The sequence below is a fragment of the Mirounga leonina genome, unplaced genomic scaffold (assembly GCF_011800145.1).
Source record: "Mirounga leonina isolate KUSES-001 unplaced genomic scaffold, KU_Mleo_1.0 Mir_94, whole genome shotgun sequence".
In the NCBI taxonomy this organism is placed as follows: Eukaryota; Metazoa; Chordata; class Mammalia; order Carnivora; family Phocidae; genus Mirounga; species Mirounga leonina.
The window spans coordinates 57,582,409-57,600,814 of NW_023270855.1; the positions used below are offsets into that span (position 1 = coordinate 57,582,409).

Consider the following 18,406-nt stretch of genomic DNA (forward strand, 5'->3'; position numbering starts at 1 on the left):
GAGCCCCCTTCCCGTCCGCGGATGAGCCCGTTCAGACGTGTCACCCACGTGGACTCACACCCCACGTGGCCTTCTGTGTCTGGCTCCCTCCCTGAGCGTCGTGGGCTCGGGGTCTGTCCCCGGGGCCGCACGTGTGGGCGCCTGGCTCCTGCTCGCGGCCGCGGGACGCTCCGGTGCGTGGGGGACACAGCTGGTTCACACGTCACCTGCTATGGACGTTTGGGTTGTTTCCACCCTGGGGTGATGATCACGAATCGTGCTGCTGCGAAGTGTGTAAGTTTCTGTGTGGACGTTTGTTGTCACTTGTCTTGGGGGTGCACCCGAGAGGCGGCCCCGTCTAACTGCTGGGCTGTTTCCCCAGCGGCTGCCCCGTCTTAGGCTCTGCCCGGCCACGCACGAGGGGTCCGATTGCTGCGTGTCCTCATGGGCCCTGGTGATTGTCCTTCGTGCTGACAGCCGTTCTCATGGAGAGTGGTGGTTCCCTCCCCTTCTCGCTGGGGTCTCTCCCGTCCCTCTGGCCCCATTGTCCTTGGCTAGCTCTTCCGTCCCTGATGCTCACCTCCGGTGTTCTGCGTGGTTTATGCTGCCTCGAGCGGACCTCCCAGCACGCTTGCTGCACAGCTGGGCCCAGAAGGTGGTCGGGCTTCGCCGGTCAGCGCAGAGAAGGGGAGGCCTCGGGCCCACGTGTACCCAGGGCCTGGCCGGTGTCACTCACAGCTGCTCTAGCCGGTGCTCGTTAGGATGCCCTGCGTAGCCTGGGACTGTTGGCTCCTCGGGGTTTCCGGGGCTGCTGTAACGAGTGACCACAAATTTCATGGCCTAAAGCAAAACGGATCTGTCATCTCACAGGTTTGGAGGTCACAGTCAAAATAGCACAGGAAGAACTGGTCCCCCTGGGGCTCCGGGAGACCCGGCTCCGGCCTTTTCTTGGCCCGCGGCCCCCCCTCCATCCTCACTGCCAGCAGCGCAGGGTCCGCCCATCTCTGGGACTCCCACCCTCTGCCTCCCCTTCGTGAGGACATGAAGCGAGAGAGCGAGCCCCCCGGAAACCCAGGGTCACCCCCACCTCGGGGCCGTGTGAGGGGACACGTCCCAGGTCCCGGGGCCACAATGGGGAGGTCTCTGGGGCCTTTATTCTTCCCACCATGTCCTCTCCCCTGACCAGGGCACATCGGGCCGTCTTGAGCCCTGTGAGCAGGGGTCCCGGGGACACACCGAGGCCGAGGCCGACACTGGCCAGGTTGGGCAGCCATGGCGGGGCGGGGGGGTCGCTCCATCTCTGCTGCCGCCTCCCATCCGGCCCCACACCCCTCGGTGACCCCAGGAGGACCAGCTCTCGAGGCCCTGCACGAGTGTTGCGGTCCCTCAGCCCCAAGCGCCCCGTGGGTCTGCACAGCCGTGGGGACAGTCGTCCGGCCCCAGCACCGGTTTAAGCCATTGGCACATTTCGTGTGGCGTCTGGAACGCCATCGCCGGCGTGGGGGGCCGGCCTGGCCTTTGGCCGCAGGGTGTCGGCCAAGTAGGCGAAGGAGCACGGACACACGGCCGCTGCTTCCCGCGTGGAGGGGCACCGGCTCTCGGGAGCCGCGCCTGCGGCAGTCGGGACGAAGCTCTGACCGCACGCTTGCTGGCAGCTGGGCGCCCCTGTTGTCAGCCTGACAGCTTCGTCCTGGGGACCCCGCGTAGGCTCGCTCGGCTCCGCCGTTGGCCAAGGTGCTGACATCGAGCTGGGCACTCTCTGCGGAGGCCGCCCTGGGTCCGGGGGGTGAGGGGCGTCCCATAGAAGCGGGGGGCGGGGGGCGGGGGCCCCCAGAAGCCGGGAGAGGCAGCAGCCCCCAGGAGTCCCGTTCCAGGTGTGGAACCTGCAGAACTTTCTGTCGTCAGGCTGCCAGGAGCCCTAGGTCTGGTGGGTTGCTGCAGCAGCGTGCTGGGGCTGGAGGGGCGGGCCGCCTGACAACCAGCAGTCCCGAATCGGAGGGATGAACCCCACGGTTTAAGCAGAGAGAAACCAGGCAGGCATTTGCTGTAACGTAGACGGTGACTTGGGCGCAGGGCGTGCGATGGGGAGTGGGGCCACCGGCGGGCCCTTCCATTCCCCGTTGTCTGCAGACTTCCCCTTCAGTGCCGTGTGCCTGGTGAACTGCCAAGACTCCCACCCCGCCGGCCCCTCGGCGCCCGGCCTCCCCTGTCCCAGCCGCCGCTATCCCAGCCCGGCCCACGCTCCCGGGAGCCGTGGTCCCGTGTTGGACAGGTCGGACCCAGACGGGCTCGTCCAGGCTTCTGAGACGGGCAATGCGGTGGAGGGTGTCCCCCCAGAATTCATGTCCGCCCATTGGGAATGGGGCCTTTGCACACATCCTCGGGCAGCAAGACGAGGGCGTCCTGGGTTAGGGTGGGCCCCGATGCAACAAGGAGATTTAGGTGCAATGCGGGAACACAGAAATGACCCTTTCTCGGCTCTAGAGGCCAGTGCCCCAGCCGGGGTGTGGGCAGGGCTGGCTCCTTCAGAGGCCGTGGGGACGGCGCTCCTGCCTCCGCCCTCATGCAGCCTTCTCCCGCGTGTCTGTGTCTCCTCTTACCAGGACAGTTGTCGTCACACTAGGGGCACCTGGATGATCCAGAAGGAGCACAGCCCAAGATCCTTAATCACGTCTACAAAGAACCTTCCTCCAAATGAGGTCCCGTTTGTAGGTCCCAGGGACGTGGGCCTCTCTTCTCGGAGGCCACCACGAACCCGCTGCGGGCCCCCTTAGCCTCTGTGTGGATTTCCACACTCTGTCCCGCTGTACGAGAAAGCCCCCGGGCACGGGGGAGATGCCTCCAGCTCTGGCTTGTCGGGAGCTGTCTCCGTGTCTTCTGCTCTGAGGCAGTTGGGACCCGCCATGGACCATTTTGTCCACGGAGGAACGGGTGCTGTCTTGGTGAAACTGAAAACCGCGAGTCCTGGGAGCCTCGCAGTCCGGCCCCCTGGTGCTTCCAGAGCGGGGTCTCCAGAAACAGCTGACAGGTCCTCCCCTTTCTGTGTTGCAGGTCTCAGCGAATCTCCGTCGCCTCGGCTGCCACCTGACGCGAACGTCCTGCCCGGGCCCTCTGCAGAGGCGTCGCCAGGGAGCGCGCTGACCGGGCAGGGGGCCGAGATGTCCAACCCCTTCCTGAAGCAAGTTTTCAACAAGGACAAGACCTTCCGCCCCAAGCGCAAGTTCGAGCCGGGCACCCAGCGGTTCGAGCTGCACAAGAAGGCCCAGGCGTCGCTGAACGCGGGGCTGGACCTGAAGCTGGCCGTACAGCTGCCCCCTGGCGAGGAGCTCAGTGACTGGGTGGCCGTGCACGTGGTGGACTTCTTCAACCGCGTCAACCTCATCTACGGCACCATTGGTGACGGCTGCACGGAGCAGTCCTGCCCGGTCATGTCGGGCGGCCCCAAGTACGAGTATCGCTGGCAGGACGAGCACCAGTTCCGCAAGCCCACAGCGCTGTCGGCCCCCCGCTACATGGACCTGCTCATGGACTGGATCGAGGTGCAGATCAACAACGAGGAGCTCTTCCCCACCCACGTCGGTGAGTCAGGGGGCCGGGCAGGGCCGTGGGGGGCGCCAGGCCATTTAAAGTGTATTGTTTAGTGGCATTTAGGAATACGTTCGCAGAGTTCCAGAACATTCCACCACCGCGAAAGCAATCTGGTCCCCATCAGCCCCACCCCCCGCCCCAGTCCCGGCTCCCACCCTCTCCTCTCTGTCTGTGTGGACGGGACTCCTCTGGGGACCTCCTGGGAGTGGGGTCCTGCGGGATGTGTCCTTCGGGGTCTGGCTCCTCTCGCTGAGCCCAGTGTCCCCGGGGTCTGTTCACTTTGGTTGTTAGTACATTCACTGAGTTGTGCAACTCACTACTATCTAATTCCAGAACATTCCATCACCTGCAGGGAATCCCTTTCCCCAGAGTAGTCCCTCCCCATACGCCCCCAGCCCCCAGCCCCCACGAGCCCCCTTCCCGTCCATGGATGAGCCTGTTCCGGACGTGTCACCCACGTGGACACACACCCTGTGTGGCCTTCTGTGTCTGGTTCCCTCCCTGAGCGTCGTGGGCTTGGGGTCCATCCCTGGGGCTGCACGTGTGGGCCCCTCACTCCTGTTCCTGGCCAAGGGACGTGCCTGCGTGTGGGGGACACATTCTGCTTTAAGTTAAGGACCCTGAGATGGGAGATGCCCCTGGATCATCCTGCTGAGCCCTGAATGTCATCACAAGGTCCTCATAAGAGGGAGGCAGGGGGAGATTGCACACGCGAGAGGAGAAGGTGGTTTGACAGCAGGGAAAGGAGGAAGGGACCATGAGCTTAGGAATGCCGGCAGCTTCCAGAGGAAGCAAGGAGACGGATTCTCCCCGGAGCCTCCAGAGGAACGGTCCTGCCGGCACCTCGACCCCGGCCCAGTGACATGGACTCAGAACTGTGAGAGATGCATGAGTTGTTTAAGCCGCTGAGCTGGTGGTGGTCTGTGACGGTGGCACTGGGAGACTCCCCGCAGACGTGGCTTTCACTGTCACCGTCGGCGTTGACGTGGCGTCCTGGAACACCAGTCAGGCAAACAGGTTTCCGGCCCAGCTCTGCACCCGCTCCAGCTTCTCCCCTGGGGCGCCCCCTCGCCACCTGCACCGGGAAAGGGCTGACACTGGCAGAGGGCTTTCAGGGGCCATCTGGGGAGAAGCCACCCCAGACTCGTCCTTTCCCAAACTTGGGATTCCCAGTGGTCCCTCCATCAGGTTGCTGGGTCTGTGGGGCAGCCCTGGAGTCCATGTCGTCTGACTCCCCGCCTCGTTAGAATCCCCGCAAGTCCCACCAGCTCCTCAGGAGTCAGCACCCCAGAACGTGAGACGCCGCGCCTGCCCCTCGCCCATGGAAGGTGAATCCCTAGTTTACCAAACTGGATGCTGGTGAGAGGCAGAGAAAAGGAATTGGGCAGGGGCCACACGGCCGCCCAGCGGGACTCTGAGGCCAGGCCACCGTTCTTCGGGCTCTCAGCACCCCTGGCCTCTCCTACGTGCTCACATCGGGGGGCCGGCCTGGCCTGGGCCGTACCTGCCGGCCCTGTTCCAGGACCCCAGCCAGGTGGCCAGAACGACATGCTTCCCACAGGCAGCCGTGTCTCTCTGCTTCCTGTCTTGGTGCTTCTGAGAATCGTGGCTGGGCACGCCTCAGGGTCAGATGTGTGGCTTGGCAGAGGGGACGGGTCACGTTACATGCCGGCCCGTGTGTTGGTTCTGCTCACACCTGTACACCCACTTAGGCCTCAAGCCACCGGCCTGTGCTCTTAATGTTAGACCGGCGGCGGGCACACCTGTCCTCACGGGGACCAGATGGTGAATCTCTCCGGCTTCACAGGCCAGTCTGTGTCTTGACCACTCGGATCTGCACCGTAGGCCAAAAGACCCCAGAAGCCGTTTGTAAACAAACAGGTGGCTCTGTGCCCCCATTAAACTTCATTTATAAAAGCCAGCGGCGGGCCAGGCGCGCCCTGTGTATCATCGCAAGCCCGTGCAGCGGCCGTTTCTGAGCCCGTCCCAGCCGGGCTCCCCCTTCACCCAGGCTTGCCCTTGGTGGCTGCTCGGCTGGGAGGGGGACACAGAGGGGGCAGCGTCAGCGTCGGACCCGGGCCCCGTGTAGGCCTGGGGCTGACCCAGGCATTCCATCCCGCCTTTCTCTGCTTCCCGTGGGCTTGACCCTCTTTCTGAGCTTGCACTGTTTTACCCACCAGTCGTGGACCCAAGTGCATAGGGATTCCCACCCCCCGAGGGGACCTCCCACCACGTGGCCTTCAGGGGTCTGCAAGGACAGTAGCTGCTCCTCAGGTTCCCACAAATGTGGGTTCATGGACGACCGTTGGGGTTCATCTCTGCAGAGTCGAGTGACAGGGAAAACTCAGAGGTCTCAGTGATGCCGAGCAAACCTTCCACGGGGTTAGCGGCCCAGGAACTGGGCCCTGGTCACCATTCAGAGATGCTTAGCACCGACTGAATACAAGTGCCACTGTTCTGGGCCGAGAGGCCACCCGGGCCCAGACACCGAGGAGGGGTCTGGCCGGACCCGTCCCGCACAGCTCACGGAGAGCCTTTTCTTTCCCGCTTGCCCTCGGCTCCACACCCGGCAGGCCTGCCCCGGTTGGAGAGCAGCCGTGCGGGCTCTGCGATGTCGGGGGCTGGCCCGTCTCAGCAGCGTTACCTGGCCCGGGCGCCCCGATGCTCGCTGCCGTCCAGGTGCCGCAAGCGAGCGCCCGGTGCACCATAGCCTCCCGCGGCATCTCCGCGTGCACCCCCCGGGCTGTTAGCCCGCAGCCCCTCGCATGTTCTTCCCAGGCCCCGGCAGCCACCTGCTGGTGCTCGCTGCGCCTGGCTGTGCCGTGGGACAGACACGTGCTCGGGGCGGCAGGGGGTGCCTAACACACAGACTGCGCCCGGGGGGGCCAGCACGGGGACCCCCATAGGGGCATTTCACCACAGTCAGGAAAAACGGAGCATTAAACCCACAGTAGGAGTTACAACGTGTGCACGTTCGCAATTAAGTTGTGTCGTCGCTCGAACGTAGGTGACGTTATAAAGACGCGCTCGAGGGGCGCCTGGGTGGCTCAGTTGGTTAAGCGACTGCCTTCGGCTCAGGTCATGATCCTGGAGTCCCGGGATCGAGTCCCGCATCGGGCTTCCTGCTTGGCAGGGAGCCTGCTCCTCCCTCTGACCCTCCCCCCTCTCATGTGCTCTCTCTCTCTCATTCTCTCTGTCTCAAATAGATAAATAAAATCTTTAAAAAAAAAAAATAAAGACACACTCGAGGTGGGGAGAAATACACCAAGTGAAAGATGTCAGACGGCAAAAATACGTTTTTACGGGTTGCCCCATTTTATTAGGAGAAATAAGCCTAACCAGAAATACACGCCCAGGGCCCAGAACCCGCGGTGGGGCTCGCAGATCCCCGGCCCGCGGATGCGGAGGGAAGGGGAGGGAGGGGGCGCTGCCCGCTCTGACGCGGGCCCGGGTCCCATGGGGAGGCGTGTGGCCGGCGTGTCCCCTGCGGTCCTGGCTCTGCGGCGGGAGGGCGTCCCCGGTCCGCGAGGGCCGCAGGCCAGGGCCCGGGGTGGGGGTGCTTGCCAGCCTGCCTGAGCCCCTCGCTCTGTGTGCAGGCACGCCGTTCCCCAAGAACTTCCTGCAGGTGGTGAAGAAGATCCTGTCACGGCTGTTCCGCGTGTTCGTGCACGTCTACATCCACCACTTCGACCGCATCGCGCAGATGGGCTCCGAGGCTCACGTCAACACCTGCTACAAGCACTTCTACTACTTCGTCAAGGAGTTCGGCCTCATCGACACCAAGGAGCTGGAGCCGCTGGTGAGCGGGGCGGCGGGGTGCGGGGGGCGTTGGGTCCGGGCAGCCCGGAGCGGACAGTGAGCCGAGGTAGGTTCCTCGGATTTGGGCCCAAGTTTGTGACACGGCGACCCTGGGCGTGGCCGCAGATGGAGGGGGTGCTGCTCGGATTCCCGGCACGTGGGACCCACCCGCTGGGGTGGTTTTGGGTTCCTTTTGCTCCCTGCTCCGGCTGGCGGGCCCGGTGGGGATGTGGCTGCCCACGTGAACACCCCGGCCCCTGCAAGAGGCAGAGGTCCTGAATCCTGAGGGGCTCCCCAGGGAGGTTCCTGCGGCTGCCTCCCTTGCCCTGTGGGAGACACTGGGGGGGGTCTCCAGTGCCGTAAACAGCAGCGGCCGGGGGGCTGGCCTGGGGCATCCCCGTCTCCCCTGCCCGCGTCCTCACTGCCTGGCCGGAGAGCAGGCAATGATTTATTTCTAATTGAGGTAAACTCCACATAAGTTAAAATCATCCGTTGTGAACTGAATGATTCAGTGGCATTTAATACATTCACAAGGTGCTAAAACCATCACCATGCCTTCTAGTTCCAGAACATTCCATCGCCCCAGATGAAGCCCCATCCCCACTGGCAGGCACGCCCCAGCCCCCGTCCCAGCCCACGGCACCCTCGAACCCACCCTCCGGCTGTGGATTTGCAGCTGGAGCCGTGTCGACCCCAGCCCAGAGATGGGGCGACTCAGGCAGCGAGATGGCTCCCTGGGGCCCCTCCCCCACCGCTCTCCCAAACTGCTGTGGGCTCTTAGCGGGACCTGTGAGGTCAGAGGCGGCAGGTGGCTGCTCTCCAAGTACCCACCAGCTGCCACCACCACTGGTGACAAGGGTGGAGAACACCCCCCCCAGGAGGTCCCGGTGAGGCCGGTGCTCAGAGCCCCCCAGGGCCATTCCAGGGGGTGGGGATCTCCCCAGGCGCGGAAATGCTAGAATGTTCCAGGGCCAGTGGGCCCTGGGCTTGCGGGTTGGCTGCTAGGGGACTGAGATCATCACTCTGGGGGTTCCCACGGCTTCCTTTGCATGACCCCAGGACTCCCATGTGGGCTTTTTTTCTTCTTCTTGTTTTTTGTGGATTTCTCCACTGATTCAGGTCTTTGAACTCTATTCTTGCCCTGTTTTCAACAGTTGTTGAATTACTCTCCACACAACCTTTCCCAGTTTCTCTGGGTCCTTGCAGGCTCTGCCTGTCAGTGGACTTTCCCAGAGCTGAAGTTACTGCAGGCATGCCTAATGGGGAGGAGGTTACTCCGAGCCGGTGGAATGTTCTGGAACTGGATAGACGAAGGGTACACGCCATTGTGGCTGTGAATGCTGATGAATTATTCGCCTTATGATGGGTACTCTTATGTGATGGTCATCTCCATCCATGTATTACTTACAAAATACTACAAATTGGAACCTGCAGTTTTGTGATCTGCTTGCTTTTCTCTTTTTGTTTTAACTTAGTGCCTTGATCTCCTTGTCATTTCTTCCACATCAATGCTTAGAGTTCTTTCTTTTTTTTTAAGATTTTATTTATTTGAGGGGCGCCTGGGTGGCTCAGTCATTAAGTGTCTGCCTTCAGCTCAGGTCATGGTCCCAGGGTCCTGGGATTGAGCCCCACATCGGGCTCTGTGCTCCGCGGGAAGCCTGCTTCTCCCTCTCCACTCCCCCGCTTGTGTTTCCTCTCTCGCTGTGTCTCTGAAATAAATAAAATCTTTACAAATAAAATAAGGGGCACCTGGGTGGCTCGGTCGTTAAGCGTCTGCCTTTGGCTCAGGTCGTGATCCCAGGGTCCTGGGATCAAGCCCTGCGTCGGGCTCCCTGCTCAGCGGGAAGCCTGCTTCTCCCTCTCCCACTCCCCCTGCTTGTGTTCCCTCTCTCACTGTGTCTCTCTCTGTCAAATAAATAAATAAAATCTTTAAAAAAAAAAAAAGATTTTATTTATTTGAGCGAGAGAGAGCACACGTGCGCACCAGAGCAGGGGAGGGCCAGAGGGAGAAGCAGACTCCCCGCTGAGCAGGGAGCCCGATGCAGGGCTCCATCCCGGGGCCCTGGGGTCATGAACTGAGCTGAAGGCAGACGCTTAACCGAAGGAGCCCCCCAGACGCCCAGTGCTTCGAGTTCTTTCTGGCGCCAGGCAGAGGATAAAGCGCTTAAGCTTGTGACTTCCCCAGGCCGTGTGTAGACGAAGTGGGTGCTGATCTGCCCGGCTGCCCTGTGCACCAAGGCTTCCGGGCTCTGTCTTGTAGAACATGGCGGGATGCCTTCATGTCCGGCTTTTTTGCATTTGTCGTTCATCTGTCGGGACAGACTCTCAAGGCTGCCATCACCGGGTCTAAAGGGTGTATCATAGTATTCATCTTTACTTCCAGGCTGCTTTCCGGAAGTTTCCTTGCAGTGTCCAGTCGACTGTAGAAGGCACGAATCAGTACACTGTGGCCCCGGGCTGACCGCCTGGTTTTGTGAATAAAGTTTTATTGGCATGCAGGCAGTTAGTCGTTTCTGCGTTGCTGGGGCCACGCTCCCTCGACGGGCCGGGACACTGCCTCTCTGGCCCTTCCCAGGAGGCGTGCCGCCCTGGGCCCACAGCACACTGTTACTGTCGCATTGTTTGTAAGGTTTGGCGTTAAATGAGGCCTGCGGGCCCCTGGAGACCGGATCCCCTGCTTTTCCATTTGTGTGTGGTTTCCGTCCCCCTTGTGTCGATACCTGACATCTTGCTTGTTCTTAACAGAAAGAAATGACTGCACGGATGTGCCACTGAGAGCCCCTCGGGCCCGCAGTCACCGAGGCCGTGCCCAGGGGACACCCACGCTCGAGGGCCACGGCTCCAGAACACGGACCCGTGCTTTATAGAAAGCCCAGCCAGCGGGCGAGCTTGGTGCCGTGGAGGCTGCACTGAACGCCGGGGTGGAGTCCTCTCCGATCCCGGTGGGCAGCCACCGTGGGTCTGCATGCGGCCATCCTGAGCCCGTCTCCTTGACAGGCGGCGAACTTGAACTCCGTGGTTCTGCGTGTTGAGCACCTGGGCCCATGCACTTTGTGAACCACTAGCATTTGCTCTGTGGTTCGGCCCAGACCAGCCGCCGCGTGCAGCCAGCGCCCGGGGGCCCCGTGTCCGCTTCACGACTCGCACGACGGGGACCCCACGCCCGCTCCCCAGCTTTCCCGGGCCCCTTCGTGGATCGTGAGAGATTGGAGTTTTCTCCGTGTGAGCCCTCCTCCCCTTTAGAAAACTGTCGCCTCTCCCTTATGAATATCACAGGATGACTCTCCCGTGGAACCCCCCTCCCGGGCTGGAACCTTTTGAATTTTGCCAAATGATTAGCTGGAGTTAGCCTTTCTGCAGATGCCTGCCCAACTTTACGTGGAAGCCCTGTGTTTGCGTGGCCCTGTGTGGCTATGAGACCCAAATCCCAGCACTGTCTCCCGTGGACCTTGGGAGGGTGGCCAGGGCCCTGTCTGGGCCACGCTGAAGTGACCCCCGGAGCCCCGTTCTGCCTGTGCCTGCACCCCGCCCGCGCGCAGCGTCCTCAGTGGCCTTCTCCGTGGCACCCTTCCAGTGTGGACCGCACCGACTCAGAGTACCTCTGGGTGTTGGGTGCTCGCAGGAGTGAGGAGCACCATCACCCACGCCAATAAGTGCAATTAACACGACCTTGGCCTCGGTCCTTCTGGAAACCCCCAGGGTCCAGCTCGAGGAGGCCCCTTCCGATCGAATGTAGCTCCCTTTAAGTGCAAAACCTCAGCCAAGCACCGTGACCACTGTGTCCCCCAGGGCTGTGGGCTGTCCCCACAGCGCAGCCAGGTCAGGGAAGGTGGCAGGGACTCCTCTCCACCCTCCCTGCCCACAGCTCTTCCCGCACGAGCATCAGAATACACTGTGCCATCTTTGTACCCGCATCTGCCGCTTGTCATTTCCACTTCCCTGGCCTCAGGGTCTGGTGTTGGGCCATGTCCCTGCCCTTGTCCCCGGGGTGCCCTTGTCCCCAGCAGCTGAGGGCTCGTGGCTCGCCAAAGTGCCCCCAAATGGCTAAACAGATGCACAGAATCGGTGAGGTTAGGATTCCATGGGCTACAGCCTGGGTGGGGAGGTCAGAACTGAGAAACTGAGGCAGGCGCACGCTCCCTCTCCCATTTCTGTTCTGAGCGTTTTTCCCGGCCCTTAAACACGATTTTAACTCTTGCCTTTCTGCTGTGTGAGAGAGGGAGCCAGAAAACGACCCTTGTGCGGAGTAGATTTGGAGAGCGAAACCAGAGAGGGGTTTCCTGCCAACTAGCTCTGGCTGGGGGCACCTGATTCGTGCACCCTGAGAGCCCTTTCTTCTGTGTGGGAAGTGGGATTGGATTGCGTCCTCCCAGGGGTCCAGGCTGGGGTCTCTGGCAAAATGGGAGCAGGTGGGGCCAGGGCCTGGGGCCAGGGCTGGCTGCTTGCCCCTAGAGGGCGCACCGTCTCCACGCGAGGGGAGCCGCCTCTCAGCAATTACGTTATTTGGAAAGACCTCAAGAAGCCATTGTTTCCTTACCCACTGATTTTGCAAATGCACCACAACAGTTTCCAGAACCCGCTAAGAATTTGGGAGCTGTTATTATTTGTAATGTCCCCCAAGGATGTCCCCATCCTGCCCCCTCCGAACCTGGGACGTGTCCTCTCACGCGGCAGAAGGGACCTTGTCATGGCCCCCGAGGTGGGGGTGACCCTGGGTTCCTGGGGGGCCCGGCGTCTTCATGAGACCCTCACAAGAGGGAGGCAGAGGGTGGGAGTCCCAAAGATGGGCAGACCCCGCGCTGCTCGCGGTGAGGATGGAGGGGGCGCCGCAGGCCAGGAAGAGGCCGGAGCGGGGGGCCCTGGGGGGACCAGCCCTGCCCACTCTGGGGTTTTAGGACTTCTGAGCCCAGAACTGAGAATCAGTCCATGTGGTGTTAAGCCCTAAGTTGGCGGTGACCTGTCGCAGCGGCCGTGGGAGGCTCAGACCCCTGTTAGAAGGAAACGTTTTGCCCACAGAAGGCCTGGCACCCCTTACCCTGGGCTACTGGGAATGTCGGAGTCAGAGGCCAGCCCCCAAGGGACTCCTCCCTCCATGCCCAGAGTCACTCATCCTCCCAGGGCGGGTCACCCCAGAACTTGTGCAGCCGGGAGAGGTGATGGACAGGCGCCGGACTGGGAGGGGGTGGGAGAGGGCGGCAGCCGTGTTGCTGGGACCCGGCCAGCACACGAGGGACTGTCCTTCCAGTGGACATGACACAGCAGGCAGCCTCCGTGTCCGGGAAAGCGCTCTTATGCAGCTCGGCAGCTGCTTGCTGAGCCCTCTGAGATCGGGAGCCCCCGCTACTGGAAATTTCCTCCCGGGGGCGGCATTATCCCTAGACCCACGCTGGCCAGCGTAGCAGCCACGAGCCCCCGAGGACAGTGAGAACCGCTCAGCTTCTCAGTCACAAGAGCCCTGCTCAGCTGCGTCCCCAGACGCTCCTGGTCGGAAGCAAAGTCAAGGCGGGGACGGTTCAAATCCTCCCCGGTTCATAACAACCGACGGCTAAGTCTGGGAACATGGTACTGGTCCCCGTCTTGACCGCGGAGGGGAGAGGCAGTGTGGGGCCACACGTGGGGGCGGGCCGGGCTGATGCAGGGCAGGGCCCTGCAGGAGGCCGGGCCCAGCATGGGACACATCGCTCCTGGCTGTTGGCAGCACTTACTGGTGACAGTTCTCTAGTCAAATCTTTACAAATACCGCTGGTTATGGATGTAGGTAGAATGCCAGGGTTGGTGCCCATGTCAGAGGGCATCATGTGGTGGGACATTTCGAGGCACTGAGCCGTACCCTGCAGAAAGGGGGCACCAATTTACGCTCCCAGCAACACGTCTCATGGATTCCATTCCCTCACATCCCCCCTCCCAACGCTGGATGGTAGGCCGTGTGTCATTTACCAGTTTGATAGGAAAACATCCTCAATGCACTTGACCATTTATATTGCCAGTTTATAGCCTTTGTCCATTTTTCCATTGGGAAGAGGTCTTTTCTTATTGGTTTATAAAAACTCTTTACATATTGGACTTACAGACCTTTTAAAATACTCGTTTATTCAAGCTCTTCTATTATAATTTGTCATATGTTACACCAATGTCTCCTGGTTTCTTGTTTATCTTTAACATTATTTATGATCATTTCAACATACTTTTTTTTTTTTTTTTTTGGAGCTTTCACATTTTTGGTCATTCTTTTCCTTGATGTTTTCTACCCTTGGTGACAAGCTTACAAACTTGGGCTGGGGAAACCTTTATGCAAATATTCACCCCTGTTTTCTTCCGCTTCTTATATAGTTTTCTTCTTTTTTTTAAATATTTTTTTAAAAGGGTGCCTGGATGGCTCAGTTGGTTAAGCAACTGCCTTCGGCTCAGGTCATGATTCCAGAGTCTTGGGATCGAGTCCCACATCGGGCTCCCGGCTCAGCGGGAAGCCTGCTTCTCCCTCTGACCCTCTCCCCTCTCATGCTGTTTCTCTGTCTCTCTCTCTTTCTCTCAAATAAATAAATAAAATCTTTAAAAATAAATAAATAAATAATAAAAATATTTTTTTTTAAAGATTTTACCCATTTCTTTGAAACAGAGAGAGAGAGGGAACACAAGCAGGGGGAGCAGCAGAGGGAAAGAGAGAATCTCAAGCAGACTCCCTGCTGAGCACAAAGCCCAACGTGGGGCTTGATCCACGACCCTGACATCATGACCTGAGACCATGCTGAGTCAGACACTCAACCGACTGCACCCCCCAGGCGCCCCGGAAATGTTTATTTTTTTAATAACTGGGAACCCCCTAATCCAGCACCATGTGATCCTTCCACACAGAGCAGAAATGCTACTTACTTCCACAGTGCTCCGTTTCTGGGGTTCCTAGTTTGCTCCCTCTGGTTTTAATGTACCTTGTAAACTAGAGTAATTACAATATCTGGCATCATCAATTCCTCACTATTATTGTTTTTTAATATTTTCTGGACTATTTTAAGTACATAGTCCAAATGAACTTTAGAATATTCTTTTAAGTTCCCAGAACATTGCTTCTGTGACTTTGGTGAAAATCGTCCATTTCCAAAACAGTGTGTGTGGGCCCAGGTTCATTCTGGAAGGTAGTTTGGTCCCTGTGGCCTCGCACAGCTTTCCATTTACCCCAGCCACACACGTCCCTCTGTCATTTCCAGCACGTGGCAGCTCTGTGCTTCATTTCCCTTTTTTTTTCCTTCATGTGATTTTTTAAATGGTATATGTGACATGCTGTAAAAATCGCCATTTTAGGGGCTCCTGGGTGGCTCAGTCACTGGGCGTCTGCCTTCAGCTCGGGTCATGATCCCAGGGTCCTGGGATCAAGCCCCGCATCGGGCTCCCTACTCTGCGGGAAGCCTGCTTCTCCCTCTCCCACTCCCCCTGCTTGTGTTCCCTCTCTGTCTGTCTCTGTCAAATAAATAAATAAGATCTTAAAAAAAAGGGGCGCCTGGGTGGCTCAGTTGTTGGGCGTCTGCCTTCGGCTCGGGTTGTGGTCCCAGGGTCCTGGGATTGAGCCCTGCATCGAGACCCGCATCGAGCCCAGCATCGGGCTCCCTGCTCTGCAGGAAGCCTGCTTCTCCCTCTCCCACTCCCCCTGCTTGTGTTCCCTCTCTCGCTGTGTCTCTCTGTCAAAATAAATAAATAAAATCTTAAAAAAAAAAAAAATCTTAAAAAAAAAAAGAATTTTTTTAAGATTTATTTTTAAGTAATTTCCATACTCGACATGGAACTCGAACTTACAACCCCAAGATCAAGAGTCACACGCTCCACCAACTGAACCAGTCAGGCACCCCTGAATATATTTTTCCCTTTTTTAAGATTTTATTTATTTATTTGAGAGAGTGCGAACACGGGACAGGGATAGAGGGAGAGGGAGAAGCAGACTCCCTACTGAGCAAGGAGCCCGATGCAGGGCTCGATCCCAGGACCCTGAGATCATGACCAGAGCCGAAGGCAGACTCAACCCACTGAGTCACCCAGGTGCCCCCCATATTCATTTTTTAAGGGCAGAATCTATAGATACCATTTCATAGATGATCATACTGGCAAAATTAAGTTCAAGGTGCTTATATATATGTGCATATATATGCACATACGTTTATATATATATACACACATAGTTAATCACTAATAAAATGTAAAACAATATATATCCTTTTAGATTAGAGAGACAAAGACAGGAAAAACAGCATCTACAAAAGATTGAAAATTCAGAAAACAGCAAGGATGAATATTTTATTTTTTAAAGGATTTATTTAGAGAGAGAGAGATCGCGTGTGCATGCAGGGGGTAGGGGCAGAAGGAGAGGGAGAATCCCAGGCAGACTCCCCACTGAACACGGATCCCACACCCCTGAGATCACGCCTGAGCTGAAATCCAGAGTCGGATGCTCAACTGACCGAGCCACCCAGGCGCCCCAAGAATGAATATTTTAAAGCATAACACAAGATTAGGACATTAAAAACACATCAGTCATGGGTCAGGGGCTAAATGGAGCCCACCACCTGTTTTTGCAAATAAAGCTTTATCAGCACACAGCTCTGCTCATTCATTTGCCTGCGATCTAGGGCACTCTTGCACTACAATGGCAGAGATGGGCAGCTACAAAAGAGACCCCGAGCCCCCGGAGCTGAAAATAGCCGCTCCAGGCTTTTGCAGAAAAAGTTGGCCACTGCCCAATGTAGAGACACAGGCTGATTCTCCCGTTAAAATACAAGAACCTCACAGAGGGGTCAACCCCAAACCTTCACACTTTCTTCTTTTCAGACAAACACAGTGGTGATGCTTGCACAGCTCTGAATGTACTGCGGCCCCCGCGATAAATAAAGCTTTATCAGCACACAGCCCGAGCTGTACACTTTCAATGGGAGAGTCTTAACAGTATGTGATTTCTATCCACATAAAGCTGTGATTAAAAAAAAAAAAAAAAAGACACAGAACAGTTCAAAGCAGGTCAGGCAAAGTTTTATCAAAGCAAAGCAAAGCAAACCATGAGAAAGCAGGAATTGCAGTATTAATATATATAAGACACAGTACAGTTGACCCTTGAGCAACAGTGGGTGATTTGGGGCCGCGAACCCCCACACAGTTGAATATTCCACATATAACTTTTGACTTCCCCCAGACCTAGCTACTGACAGCCTACCGTTGACCAGCAGCTTCAGCGATCACGTTAACAGTGGACTAACACATACTGTGTGTGTTCTAGGTCCTCTATCCCGTGTTTTCACAACAAGCTGGGGAAAGAAAACGTTATTAAGAAAATCACAAGGGGGGGCGCCTGGGTGGCTCAGTCGGTTGGGCGTCTGCCTTCGGCTCGGGTCAGGGTCCCGGGGTCCTGGGATTGAGCCCCGCGTCGGGCTCCCTGCTCCGCGGGGGGCCTGCTTCTCCCTCTGCCTCTGCCTGCCGCTCTGCCTACTTGTGCTATCTCTCTGTCAGATAAATAAATAAAATCTTTTTAAAAATAAACAAGTAAAATAAATAAGAACCAAAAAAAACCTGTCAGGGCTACACTTATAGCAGTAAAACCAGAAATTAATAGCCAGGTGTTAAACAAGTCTCAGCCACTGGAACATACAGCGCCTTCTCCTGAGTGCCTCTGGAGCCGGAGAACAGCCTCAATCTTAAGGGACGAGCCCTTAAGTAGCGGAGGGTCAGACAAAGTCTGTGCACATCAGCTGCACTGTGTAAACTGCAGCTTGCAGACACACGTCTTCAAGAGCCGCTGCATTAGCTGTTTGTTGTTAGTAACGAGTCAGCTGTATCAGCCAGCTACTGCTGCGTAACAAACAACACGCAGTTGCTATCTCACGGTTTCCACGGGCCGGAGTCCCCTGCTCAGGCTGCTGGCAAGGTGTCTGCAGGGGCTGGGGTCCCACCTGGAGGCTCCACCGGGGATGGATCTGCTTCCAAGCTTCCGTGGTTGGTGGCAGAAGTCAGCTTCCTGCAGTTGCAGGACTGAGGGCTTCAGTGTCTTGCTGGCTGTCCAGCAGAGGCCCCCTCAGCTCCCTGCCCCACGGGCCACCCTGGCGTAGCCACGTGCTTCACCAGAGCCCGAGGGGGCCAGACGAGCTCTCCCACCTGATGTGACCGTCACCCCACTCACTGGTCAGAAGCGAGTCCTGGGTCCCACCCACACTGTGGGAAGGGGACCGAACAAGGGCACAGCCACCAGGAGGCAGTCACTCACTGAGGGGAAGCGACGGTCCTTGAATCCCGAAACTCCATCACGTGACAGGAACACAGAGCAGGTGGCCTTTGAGGACATGAAGGTGGTTGGAGCTGTTTGTCCCTAGAGACAGTACTGCTCCTGGAACATTCTGGATGTTTCCTCCTGCACCCACCTGGGGAGGGTCTCTCTAGACCAGGGTCTGTCCCCCCAGCACTGCTAACATTCAGGGCTGGATCATTCTCTTGAGGGCGTCCAGACACTGTGGGGGCTGAGCAGCCCCTCTGGCCCTGGCCACTGGACAGCAGGAGCACCCCCCCATCGGGACGGCCACAGATGTCCCCAGACGTGGCCCCGTGACCCCTGGCAGAACCAGGGCCAGCTGCAAAGGCTGTAGGGGAAGTTCCTGGCTCAGGAGGCTGGCGCCTTCCTCGTCAGCCGCGACTTCACACCCTCCCAGCACGGTCTCCCAGCATGTCTTGTAACATTTCTTGTGAGCGAGGTGTTCTCTCAAACGCCTTGTTTCCTGTTGCCAGTGTTCTTCAAAAGCACGGTCCCGGGCTCAGCTCTCGATGTGCAGCGTAGCCGACTCCCGGGCCCCCGCGGGCTTCCTGCTCTGTGTTCATGCAGAGATTCTTTCTGTCGTTGACCTGCCGTGGCCAGGAAGTGTGCCAGGCCCTGGCTGGCGTCTGCGTGCCGTCCAGGCTCATGGGACCGCGGGCTGCCCTTCATGTCCGCCCAGCACGGCCGTCCCCCCGTCCCCACGCTCCGTCACAAACCACCAACGTGCTGGCTTCTGCTGTTGTTAAACATCATTAATAAGATGGT

The 18,406-nt window shown here is 58.2% G+C and overlaps 1 protein-coding gene across 2 annotated transcripts; it reads left to right on the forward strand.

The window, feature by feature from the left end:
• Positions 1-3,013: 3,013 nt before the first annotated feature.
• MOB3A (MOB kinase activator 3A) lies at positions 3,014-13,490 on the forward strand. Of its 2 annotated transcripts, none has more exons than XM_034996762.1 (3): positions 3,014-3,558; positions 7,164-7,366; positions 9,749-10,082. In XM_034996762.1, exons 1-3 carry the CDS (start codon positions 3,138-3,140, stop codon positions 9,824-9,826), a joined length of 702 nt encoding a protein of 233 aa, XP_034852653.1. In that variant the 5' UTR covers positions 3,014-3,137; the 3' UTR covers positions 9,827-10,082. The 2 variants fall into 2 exon arrangements, with proteins under 2 accessions (XP_034852653.1, XP_034852654.1); XM_034996763.1 differs by lacking the exon at positions 9,749-10,082 and adding an exon at positions 10,111-13,490 and having other exon boundaries at positions 3,016-3,558.
• The last annotated feature ends 4,916 nt before the right edge of the window (positions 13,491-18,406 follow it).

Bases quoted from the DNA above. Each gene is read 5' to 3' on its own strand.
- MOB3A (XM_034996762.1), top strand. From the start codon at position 3,138: ATGTCCAACCCCTTCCTGAAGCAAGTTTTCAACAAGGACAAGACCTTC. The intron at 3,559-7,163 runs GTGAGTCAGGGG...CTCTGTGTGCAG, and splicing joins GCTCTTCCCCACCCACGTCG to GCACGCCGTTCCCCAAGAAC. The intron at 7,367-9,748 runs GTGAGCGGGGCG...CTTTACTTCCAG, and splicing joins CCAAGGAGCTGGAGCCGCTG to GCTGCTTTCCGGAAGTTTCC.